The 12,369-nt window shown below is 39.3% G+C and overlaps 1 protein-coding gene across 1 annotated transcript in view; it reads left to right on the top strand.

Annotated features, from left to right (window-relative positions):
• Positions 1 to 5,602: 5,602 nt before the first annotated feature.
• CNTRL (centriolin) overlaps positions 5,603 to 12,369 on the top strand; it is a 28,914-nt gene continuing 22,147 nt past the window's right edge. Inside the window, exons 1-7 of the mRNA XM_054393641.1 lie at positions 5,603 to 5,737; positions 6,543 to 6,729; positions 6,828 to 7,021; positions 8,741 to 8,860; positions 9,708 to 9,933; positions 10,372 to 10,481; positions 11,216 to 11,410. Of these exons, the coding sequence (XP_054249616.1) occupies positions 5,618 to 5,737; positions 6,543 to 6,729; positions 6,828 to 7,021; positions 8,741 to 8,860; positions 9,708 to 9,933; positions 10,372 to 10,481; positions 11,216 to 11,410 (1,152 nt within the window). The 5' untranslated portion in view covers positions 5,603 to 5,617. The remainder of the gene's footprint in view (positions 5,738 to 6,542; positions 6,730 to 6,827; positions 7,022 to 8,740; positions 8,861 to 9,707; positions 9,934 to 10,371; positions 10,482 to 11,215; positions 11,411 to 12,369) is intronic.

Below are 12,369 nucleotides of genomic sequence, written 5' to 3'. Positions count from 1 at the left end.
GTATGAAAATATTAGGCCACACTGCATCTAGAATGTGCCCTATTTTAAACAGCATTTGCAAAAAAAAAACCCCAAAACCCACTGTTGGCAAAACCTTTTCATTCTCGATATCTAAGCACAGGACCTCAACACATAAGTTTATGTAAAGTCAAACTAAAGTTGTGCAAGACTTCTGAAGTTTAAGCAAACAATACAGTTTACCTTTACGGGAAAGACATTTACAAAACTCTTTCTGATCAATAGAAAACTGCAAGAAGGCCAGCTGGGGCTTCTAAACAGATATAATAAACCATGAGGGAAGCAACAATATATGGAATAAAATCTTATGAACCACAAAGTGCTTAATATTATTAAAAATAATGCCCCAATGTCTATTACTAAATGCCAAAAAAAATAAAATTCATACATTAATTTTACATGGGTGGTATGTAAACAAGAAGGAGCAAACAATGAAGATCACTGGAGAATATTTCAGAAATCTAATCTCCCTTATGAGGAAAGGCTGAGGGAGCTGGATCTCTTTAGCTTGGAGGAGACTGAGGGGTGACCTCCTTAATATTCATAAATACATGAAGGGTGAGCGTTGGCAGGACAGAGCCAGGCTCTTCTCAGTGACGTCCAATGATAGGTCAAGGGGCAACAGGTGCAAGCTGGAACAGAGGAGATTCCACATGAACATAAGGAAAAAAATTTTCACTGCGAGGGCGACAGAGTCCTGGAGCAGGCTGCCCAGAAAGGTTGTGGAGTCTCCTTCTCTGGAGACATTCAAACCCTGCCTGGATGCATTCCTGTGTCACCTATTCTAGGTGATCCTCCTCTAGCAGAGGCATTGGACTTGATGGTCTTTGAAAGCCTCTTCCAACTCCTAATATTCTGAGATTTTTCAAACTTAAGACTTCACAGCCAAGTGTATAAATTCCATACTAATACAGCACAAAGCTGTTGCAACAGGTTTATTGAAACACCTCTTTGAAAATGGTTGAGATTCAGGTACACTGCAACAAGTTTATCGTGATTAAACATATTTATTTCCAGTGCTACACAGTGTGCTTGAATTAAATCCATCTACATATAATTCTACACCCATATATTAATGGCCATACAGCTAAAACATAGAAAGAACACCCAAAATCAAAGCTGACACCCAAAAGGAAAACCAACCAAAAAAACCCCAAACCCACACACACAAAAAAAACCCCAACAAAAAAACCCACTCAAAACTAAATCAAAACTGCTATTTATACAGTCACTTAGACTTTATTTAAACAAAACTCTTCAAAATCTACCCCCTGGCAGCGGAGGGCGGCCAGGCACCGCCCGCTTTTGAGGCAGCGCGGCGGGAACAGCAGGAAGGCGGCGCACGCGCCGCAGGGCCCATGACCGGCGGGAAAGCTACGCTGGGAGGGATCTGTCCCGCCCCGAGCCCATTCACCCGTCTCCGGCCAACAATCAGACAAAATGGCGTCGGCTCGGCTGCTCCAGCTGGACTCTTAAAGGAGCCGCAGTACCTTGGGCCTGGAGATCGGTAGAGAAGACGATTGCTCGGCGGAGGAAAGGAGAAGGAGAAGAAGAAGTAGTGTGCTAAGTGTCGGTGCCTTCACTCTAGGCCGCCCGGAGGCTGCCCTCTCCGCTACTTCCCGGTGGGAAGCGTGAAGCGGCGTTACCATGTCAACGCAGGTAATCAAAGCGGTGGCTTGAGGGGACCAGCCTTCGGCGGGAGCTGGGATCCCCTGCGGCGAGCATTGCTGCTCCCTGCTGTCTCATCGCAGGCTGAGGGCATGGTGCTGCCCGCGGCCCATCCCCGCGCAAGGAAGCTCTGCCCGGGGCTCAGTCTGCGATCGTCATCTTGTCAGGTGCGGGCCGGTTATGGGGGAGGCGGGCGAGAGGGGCCGGTGGCTCGCCTGAGTCGCCCGCGGGTGGAGAGACCGCGGTGGGTGCAAAGCCGTTAACAAGGGGGTCGGGAGAGAAGGGGCAGCAGTGAGGGCCCTTCTGCTGCCCGCCAGGACACGGCGTACGCCCAGGGCACACCTCCGCGGCTCAACATTCCCCACTTCTCCTATTCCAATGTAAGCGTTTTGTCGTGTTTATCATAGCCAAACCCGGTCTGTTCGCAAGAAACAACATTAAAATGCCTAACCGCTTTCCTTGAAGCATGAAGAAGCTTCCTAGAGTAGCGTTTCGTTAGCTTTGCATCATCTTTCTCCTTTTCTTGCTTCTTTTAATCTCGTTCTCCTGGCTCTGAATGAGTGGTGCCTCCGGAAACTGGGTAGAAGAGAGTGTCTCCTTCGTTTGGTCTTTTTTTTTCCAAGATTCATGAGGGGGAAAAAAAAACCAAAAACGTTTTAATCAAGAAAATATTTTCAACTTAAGACACAATGTAATCACTCATAGCTCAAAGCTCCTTTAAAAGCCTATGCTTTTGTAGTAAAACGTGCTTTTTGTTTACTGGATCAAGGTTTTAGTAAAAGCCTGTCATTTGGAGATGGTTATTACACGGGGTCTGACAAGCGGAACGCGTGGTACATGACTGTTCCTACGCTTACCCCTAGGGAAATACATTCGTCACTGGAGGAAGTTTCTGTTGACATTCTGTGGAATTTCCAAGCAGTCACGGAATGACTTGTTTGGAGAAGGGAGAACACTGAATGAATGCCAGTGATAGACTGATTTTAATTAATTTTTTTCTCCCTCCCCCCCTTGTTTTGTTTATGCTAGTATTTACTCTTCTAGCACAAAGTGGGTGATTTTTAGCTTTGGTGGAAACAATCGAGATCCAAGTCCTCTCTTTCTGTCCTCTGCCAGCTGTGTTAGTCTGAGTTGAGAGTATGTCCAGACGTAACTGTCTTTGTGTAAACCACAAATTGCAGGACAGTTACCAAGATGAGTTGCAACATGGAAAGCAGTTCAGCCAGTTCCTAGCGTGCTGTAGCATGGTATAAGTAAACATATGCACTATTCCTCCAAATGTGTTAGCCCATGAAAACTGGAAGCTGTCACCCACTGGAAGACTGGCTTAGATGTAATTTTGTCATACCATATAATTGTTGGAAATACTTTCTTATGTTAAAAGAACAGTTTTTCAGGTATCACCTCTATGATGTCCCAAACTGTATCATCTGAAGTGATGAACTGTGTCATTAAGCACCTTTGTTGGCATGCACACTGTTAAGTTTTAGACTTATGTATAAACTAATGTTTCATTCTCTTATTCCAGATATTGGTCATATGATATTCTGTATTTTTGGCAATGAAGAAAGGCTCCATGAGAAAAGCATTATGTAGAAAACCACAGAGGTCAGCTTCTCGGACACCTAGTCCAATGTCTCCTATCAGTTCGAGTACCAGATCACCATCTCCTCTTAGTCAACAGACATCTCCATCTGCTTGCAAAAGCATGGAGCAGAGGCACCAACAACTTGACATTACAGCAGAAAATTTAGAAGCTGCTTTTGAGTCTAAGTTTCATAAAGGTATTGTATTAAAAACCTGCTAGTATAAAAGTACATGCTGAAAGCATAAAAAGGCAGTGTTCTGTGACCTGTGTGATTAAAGATGCGTGATCTGTTGGCAAGAATCCTGAAAAATGTGCTTTGGTCTTCCGGCACTCAAATGTGGAAATGATGGCAATGAAATCTGTGTAATGAGTATTTTCCTCGTAGATTCTTTGGTGGGAAAAGATTGGCAAAGGGAGATGTGTACTCTGCCTTTTCAAAGGGCTGTAACCACTTACTCTAATGTGTCACTTCCTGTAAATGCTTCTGGTGTACTGCTATGTCTTCTCATCCCCTGGGGGGGAAATAATTTTCAAATTTTTCCCAGTATTCAATGTGAAGTAAAAGACTAATATAAAAGTCACCATTTTGTCACTACTGAAAGTAGTTTCTCTGTTTAATTTCAGATGAAAACAGTGTTAGTCCAGGAGTCCGGTACATTACCGAACCCCTTATAAAAGGTCTGTCTAAACAGGAAAACTTGACATGTATAAGCTCACTGAATCTTTCAACCCCAAAGACTGGAAACAAGAAATTTAAGGTAAGTTACTGAAAATGGTAATTAACCACAGTTAAAAATTAATTGTGATTTTTTTTTTTTTCTTAGTAAAGGTCTAATTCTAAGTGGATGTAAACAGCTGTATTCTAATTATGTTAGCCTAGTTCTACAAGCAGCTACTGTCAAAAAAAAAAACCAAACCCAAACCTGTCTGTGGAGACTTGTGCAAAAGAAAAAAAAAATGGATCAGTTAGAAAGCCACCATTTGTGGCTTTTGGATTGTGCTAATTTCTTTCATTGTGTAGATGAGACTGGTACACTCTGAGTTTAAAATCTAGTTTTCTTCTTTCCAGCACTATAATAGGCAGCACTATGGCATAGTGAATGCAATACTGAAACTGATTAAAAACATTTTTTTTTAATGAATAGGTCATTGTTAAGAATAAAAATCTGCCTTTGTCTTAAAAAAAAAAAAAGCTATGATAGTAAAGGTTTAATTTTCTGTTCTTTAGTATGTAGAAAATTTGGAAAAGTGCTCGAAACTAGAGACCCTAAATCTCAGTAACAATCAGATAGAGAAGATTGAGAAGTTGGATAAACTGATGAAGCTGCGTGAACTCAATTTGTCTTGCAACAAGATCAGGTAAGCAGAAACACTGACGGTTTGGTAAGCTCCGATACAGTAAAACTGACATTCTCTCTTAAGTGAATTCTCTCTCAGATGTGAGCACTTAAGGTGAATTTCCAATCAGTTACATATTAAGACTAACAGATTTTGGTGAGCTTTTCTTAAAAAAACATAAGCTCTTAGATATTAGAAGGATAATAGTTCTGGGAGGAGCTGTTAGCATGCCATGGCTGCAGTTAAACTTGTTTTCCTAGGAGACCAAGCCAGAAATGCAAGTTTCCAGGTGCAATAATGAAGCATGTGCAATAACACAAATTAAATGCATTATTAAAATTAATTAAATTTTTACTTTGTATTATTACAGTAATTCAAGAAGTTTTCTTTTAGGAGAGGAATTGAATGAGCAGGCTATAAACTCATTAAATTGCTTTTTACTTTCACTGTTTTGAGAGCCTGGTATCTTGGCTGAGTGGTATAAAAATGTTGAACGGAAACAGTCCAGCCTATAGCAAGATTCTTTGTTTCTGAACACTTTTCTGTTAGTGAATGGTGATCTTTACATAAGACTGACTTTTCAGTAGAGAAGTTAACAATAGGAAGTAAGCAAGACCCCAGCATTTCTATATGTTGCATTCACACCACTTCCTCTCTCTCAACAGGAACTGAAAGGATCAGAGTAGCTCTTAGCTACTACATTATGTTTTCAGATTTCAGTAATGTACAGTTGGTTCCTACTTACTCCAGTGAGCAAGAAAGTCTTGCTATGAATTCTTTTCCCTTGTCTTAATGTAGTACAAGGAAGCAAGATGGTGTAATTTAATGGGAGTTGAATCCATTGCAGTAAACAAATGTTTTTCCTAATCTCTTGGATGATAGTTATCTGGTGAAATATCTTGCTATAGTTTATCCATAATGGCTCAGTTACACTGTAAATTTGCCATGGTTGATGATAAGTTCTGTTTTCTTCTTATTTTCAGTAAAATTGAAGGTATTGAACATATGCAGAATCTACAAAAGCTGAATCTTGCAGGGAACGAGATTGAGCACATTCCTGTGTGGGTTGGGAAGAAACTGAGATCCCTGCGCATCCTCAATTTGAAACAGAATAAACTATCATCTGTAAGTGATTATAGTTAGGAACAATAATTGCTCACAATCCTTTCATGAGGTGAACTGATACATTTACATTGATTGCCTTACTCTGAGTAATTGTTGAGTGTCTTTCCACAAAGTCTGTTGTGAAACACAACTGTTGTAAGCCTAATGTAGTTGTCAATTAGAATCTCTTGTTTTGTGACAGGTGTTCAAAGCATAAACCTGTACTCTGTTGCTCAGGAAAGGGAAAGGTTTTGGAGACTTTGGAAAAACTTGGTGAAAATGTGAAGACTTGTGCATGTTATTAGTGGTGTCCCATATCATAAGTTAATGATACGGTTTTGGAGACCTATAAATAATCCATTTGCTTGTATTTTGTGTTTAGGACATGACTAAATTTACGTCTGCTGCCCAGGTTAATTTCCGTGTTTTGCAACTACACAAGGGTGTCTATGAAATGAGATCACTTAATACAAATCCTGAAGGAGTCATGCTACTCTGGAGAAGAGATGACTAGCTTTGAGTACTCCTCCTGATAAAAACACCCCTTTAAGTCTGGGGGGTGGAACATTATACACATCCACAGGTCTTGTTATCTTGACATTTTCAAATTCAAGCTAGTTTAAAGTTGCCCTCTTTGTTTCTTCTATGAAAAAAATACCAATGTGATTTTTAGGAAGTTACTTTAGTCATAGTACTCTGTAAGAATCACTAAAATAGATCCTTTGAGGTGGACCTAACATTAAGACAGCATGGACAATCAGAAATTCAGTAATAGGGGTTGTTCTTAAAGCATGTCTAATCATTGTTTCATTTCTCTTTGATGTAGCTCCAAGATATAGCTAAACTAAAGCCCCTACAAGATCTGACTTCTCTATTCCTGGCTGATAATCCAGTTGTAAGCCTACCTCACTACCGCTTGTACACCATATTCCACCTGCGAGCACTGGAAAACTTGGATGGACAGCAAGTGACAAACAATGACAGGAAGGAAGCCCTAGAGAGGTTTAATTTAGGTAATAGTGATTTGTTAGAATTGTATCAAATTACACCAAATGAAAGTTGAGATGGAAAGATTTTCAATTTGAATGTTACTGTTATATTTGTTTCTTAGAAGAGATAGAAAAATTAGAAAGAGAGTTGGAAAATGTGGCAAAAGAGATGGAGGACCTTAAACTTAACCAGTCCAGAGTGCTTGAACAACTTCGCCATCAAGATGAGGTCAACAAATCATTAAAAGAAAAGTCTTTGCAACAGAAACAAAGCTATGAAGATCTTCAAAGGTACCTGGACACCAAAAATGAATTGGTAAGATAGTCACTTGCACTGAGTAAACATCTGGAATAGTTCTGTTGTGAGAAACAATTGTTAGAGTGCAGGGGGCTGGAGATTCATCTTTAAGAGAGACAAAGCTTAAGCATTTCAACTTGTAAGTAGTGACTATTCCTTGACCAGTTCTTCAGCGTTCTCTTTGTGGCAAAAGTAAGTATATTGAGCTAGCAGTCAGGATCAGTCTTGTAATTTATAGTTTATAGTAACTTACTTGTTCGTCTCATGTAAATTTGTTTGCTTGTTCAAAAATTTGTCAGTTGATGAAGTTAGGTATCCTCTGGCTGCTAAATTGCTGATGTACTGAATCTCCTGTGTTTGGACTTTTCCGTTATTGCAGCAGCACTTTAAAGATGGAATGCTTTTTCAAAAGCAAGACATGCATACAAGCTGTGTCAGTAATATCCCTTCATTAAGATTTTGGGTAAAATCCATTAGTTTACCTGTACTGCTTTCACATCGTCTTTGGTTTGACAAAGTATCTTTCATTGGTAGCTATAAGAAGCAAGAAGAGTCTTACTGACTTGAGAGTGCTTGGTTGGGAATGACCTGGTGGGAACTCAAATCGATGGCTTTATCTTCCTTGTTAAACTCATGCTCTCAAACTTGATCCTTCCAAATTTCTGTAGCTGATGCTTCTATAGCTGTCTCTGCTGTGAACACATACAGTAACCAGCAGCCTAATTCTAAAATGTGGCTTTCAGTATAGTGAGATTTAGCAGCATATATTTTGCTATTTAACCTACTTTTATCCCTTAGATGACAAACTTTGCTTGCTTCTTTCTTCCTTTAGCTGGTCTGTTGGTTTGTCACAGTTCCCTTTCCACAGCACCCTTATTCCTCACTAAAGGTAGCCCTATGGTGCTCCTGGGTTGCATGGTTATTTTTATTTCAAGGATTTATTTGCATGTCTACTGAAGTAGGAGCATTTGTATAAAGTGTTCCAGTGAGACATTGTATTGACTGTGGCTTTTCTTGGTTTTGGGTTTTCATTTGTCTGAAACAATTTTTGCATGACGTAAACCAGATTTTTAAATATCTTCCTTTAAGCCTTTCCTTTATTCCAGTCTGTTCTATTTCTTTTCCTCCATTAGTCCTGCTTTCCACTGTCTATTGGAGTTTTGCTGCATGTTCTACCCCAGGTATTCGTTGTGAAAAGTTGATTTAAAGAGAAATCACATGATGGACTTTTGCTCACAAACCTCCCCCCAAAAACCTGAAAGCCAAACTAGCACCAGGTTAAGCTAAAATGAAAAGCATAAAAGCTCTATGCACTTGACAATTGACATACTTTGTTTCTTTTCCAGGCAATAAGAGCTAATAGTTCTCACTGCTTGTTAGTAGCAGTAAATATGTTATTTGGCATAGATTCTACTGAAAGATTGCACCCAAATTATTATTTTATCGTGTTAGTGATAAATTTCTTGTCAAACCTTCACTGTGTATAAACTTCAAAGGCCTTTCATGTGATCCTTTGTGTTACATTACTTCTTGTCTACTATTAGTCCTCGTATTTGTATCGGGTAATAAAGTTGCACCTTGTGATATTTTGGATTCAGAATGCACCGTCTTAACTTTTTCTGATGTGAGCTTTGTTTCAAAGTGAGTGTCTGTGCCCTGCTCTCTGCTGAATTGAAATGAATGTGATAATGATGACACCTGAGTGAATGCAGCTTACATTATTCACTGGTTTATTAGCTAAAGCAGAAGACAATGGAGCTGACCCGGGCTTGCCAGAAGCAGTATGAGTTGGAACAGGAGCTTGCATTTTATAAGATTGATGCAAAATTTGAGCCCTTAAATTATTTTCCATCAGAGGTAATAATTTTTAAATAGTGGATCTTTTCATTGCTGTTTCTCTTGCTTTTCAATTTGGAAAATAGAAAACATAATAGTTTGTTTTTAATTCTCTACTAGATACAGCTTTATATAGAGTTATTAGTTAAAAAATGTAAACATTTATTTTAAAAAGTTAACAGATTTGAGCTAAACTGAATTTCAGTGACCTTTAATGTGTATGTTATTACCACACATGTTTGAGCTAGGTAGAGTCAGTGAACAAATATTTCATTCTGGTTCTTAATCAAGCCTTCCAGCTTATTTTTGGAGGCCCTTTCACTTGGAGAAATTGCACAAGCCAGAACAGTCTTGAGTTAAATGGTATTAGAATTTATGTCCTTTTTCTGATGTTTTTTTTCTTCTAGTAGAGCTAAACTGTCATACCTGCAAAAAATGGTAGACATGCCTGAATGAAAGAAGTCTGAACAAGAAATGGAAAGATCATTAACTATGAATGATTTTTTAAAGTTATGTTTGAGTAAAGCTTACGTGGAACAATGTGATGGGCTTAAATATAGTTTCTATTACTCTTAAGCCTCACATTTGAAGAATAATTCCTCCAGTTACATACCCACTTGCTTTGCCCATTTGCAACAAGCTGATCAGTCATACCCCAACTGGGTTGGTTTGTTTTTAACTCCTTTTATAAAATAACAAGAATGTTCAAGTCCAAACAAGTCAAGTGTAGTCTGTTTTCATCCAGTTATCCTGATTTCACATTGATTTTACTTTATATGCTTGTTAAGAGAGTTAAATGTATATTCTGAGTTGACTGCAACCTTACTTCTGAGAAGGATACAAAGACATGTTGTTTCATACCTTTCAGGATGTTGAGCTTGACAGTGTTCCTGGTGAAAGCCCATACATTGGTAAGGCCAGGTATAAAAGGAATATGTTCATAGGAGAAGGCTACATTGCTAGCAAAGCTCAGCAGGTGGAGATTGGAAAAGTGCAACCAGATGGAGATGACTTCACTAGGAAACCCCAGCTGAAATTGCAGCACCAAACTGGAGATGAGCTACTAGAGGATAAAGAAAAAAAGATCAGTTCAGGTAAAAATCTTAATTTCTATCAAATGAAGTTTAAAATATGTATATCAATGGAGTTTATATCATGGATTAAATGCTTGACAGGTTCGATGTGAAGAAAATCAATGGTGTGGCAGAGGCTCTAAATTCTGTTACTTCTGAACACTGCTTGATGTATTTTAGGTCAAAACTTAAAATGTTTAATTTTTTTTTTGTATTTTAAGATAACTCAGGATGAAAGGGCTAGATGTTATTGAAAAGAGAATGCTGGGAAGGTTTCATAATTCATTAATTTATAAGACTCATTAAAAAATCTTCAGGCATTTTTTGAGCAAGAAGAATCTTTCAGCTTTAATTCTCACTGCTGTAATAAAACACATTCTGATTATGTGTTAACAGAAAAATGCGTATCAGTGTTCTACAGAACATTCTAATGTGTTGGGGTTTTTTTTTTGTCTGCAGCACAAAGAAAATTAGAAGAACTGCAGTGTGCAGTAGGAAATGCAGAACAACAACTTTTGAAAGTAACAGGGGAACTGCAACAACTGGAGGATGCTCTGGCTCAGAAAAAAGTATGCAAAGAAGTTGCTACATGAATAGCAAGAGAAAGCATTTGAAGCAGCACTGATATAGAAAATATAATTGTTTTCCTCTCTTTTTTGCAAATGTAAATCCACTTGTCATGCATTAGAAAAGTCTTACAGGCTTGAGCTTGTTTATAAACAAACTGTCAGAGTTTAGTGCCATTAATTGCATCTAAACATGTGCCCTGTGATGGTGGTTGTTAACTGTCCCCAGAATGCTTTGGAAGGACATCAATAGGCAGCAAGCAGACAGGTAAGGGTCACTGCATTACCCAGCAGGAGATTTGGACTGGAATTTGAATGTATCTTCTCAGTTCCAAGAGCCTATACCTTATAGCTCCTTAAAGGCTTAATCAACAGAGCAGAAAGTAACAGAGGAATGGCATAGCATCATAAGCAGTACTGGTGGCATATGAGATAATATATTCAGGAGAAGGGAAGTTTTACCTGAACCTCACATAGTAGAATCATTTTAGGTCAGAAAAGACCTTGTAAGATACATTCTGATTTTTGTCTATTTTCCTTTTTTTTTTTTTTTTTTTTTTGGTAGCAAATCCTATGAGGTTTTTTTGTCTTAAGAAAGAAGACTCAAGAGAGAATTAATAGATCATTTTTAGGCAACCTGTTAGGCTAAACTAGTCTGGCTTAACATGAAAACATTCTGGATCAGCTGTGTATTTCCAATTCACTTGTTCTACCCAACTTCCTAATGCTGTCCCCAGATGTCACAGGCCAACAAGGAAGGACTTGAACAGCAGCTGAGTGAAAAGATACAAATCCTGCATCAGCTACGCAAGGAAGCCTTAGAACTGGAAAAACAAATGGAGAAACAGAAAAGAGAAGTAGGGGGAAAACAGAAGGAGCTCGAAGAGTTGCAGAGTTCTCTTGCTTCTGTAAATCCTGAAGATCCAAGACATGTAAGTAAATTAACATTGTAATTTTGTTTAGGTACTGAGAAGTGTAGTCAAGGATGTTTTAACTCATTAGCATTCAGTTGTGTCCATTTAATCAATTATATTCTTTTGCTATTTATCAATCCCTTAGCTGCTGTTGAAGAACATACAACTCCTCACAATGTAAAAGAGCAAAAAGCCCCAAACCAGACTTGATTTCTGAGTTATTATCTGTGTTTGGGTACAGTAAACGTCTATAGAAATTAGGAATTAGAGAATCACAAGATTGTTTTTGGTTGGAAAAGTCCTTTAAGATAAAGTCCACACGTTAGCTAACTCTACCAAGGCTGGTGCTAAACTAGGTCACTCAGCACTGCATCTCTGCATCTTTTAAATACCTACAGGCTTGGAGATTCCACCAGCTCCCTGGGGAGCCTGTTGCAGTGTTTGAGAACCCTTGCAGGGAAGGAGTTTCTTCTTGATATCCACTCTAAACCTTCCCTGGTGCAACTCGAGGCTGTTTCCTCCCCTCCTATCAGTTGTTACTAGGGTAAAGTTGTTACTAGGGTACTCAACACCCACCTCACTCCAACCTCCTTTCAACCCCCCTCAACTTAAAATGAATTAGAATGATTTTTAAGAAAGATGATGCCATTTAAATGAGAGCTTTTTGGGTCAGCTCGATGCTTTTGTGTATGCAAAGAACGATTTTCCATGCCTGGCTCCTATTTTTAAGCAGGGGCACTCAAGCACTTTCAAAAAATGCTTTTTTATATTATTCAGCAATGTTCTCAGCTGTTGAGTAAGAGAAGGCCTGTACACGCTTCGGGCAAGCTCCCAAAGCTGCCGGCCAGCCCCTCGCACGGGCCAAGCCCGGCCCTTCCCGCGGGCCGCCCTCGCTTCAAATCACAACACAGGAAGCGCCGGCCGGGGCCAACCGTCCGCCGAACGGCAACGGGGAACGGGAACGAGCGGCCCGGGCG

Source organism: Indicator indicator, chromosome 28 (genome assembly GCF_027791375.1).
Source record: "Indicator indicator isolate 239-I01 chromosome 28, UM_Iind_1.1, whole genome shotgun sequence".
NCBI classification, from domain to species: domain Eukaryota; kingdom Metazoa; phylum Chordata; class Aves; order Piciformes; family Indicatoridae; genus Indicator; species Indicator indicator.
This window is presented reverse-complemented; position numbering and strand designations above follow the sequence as displayed.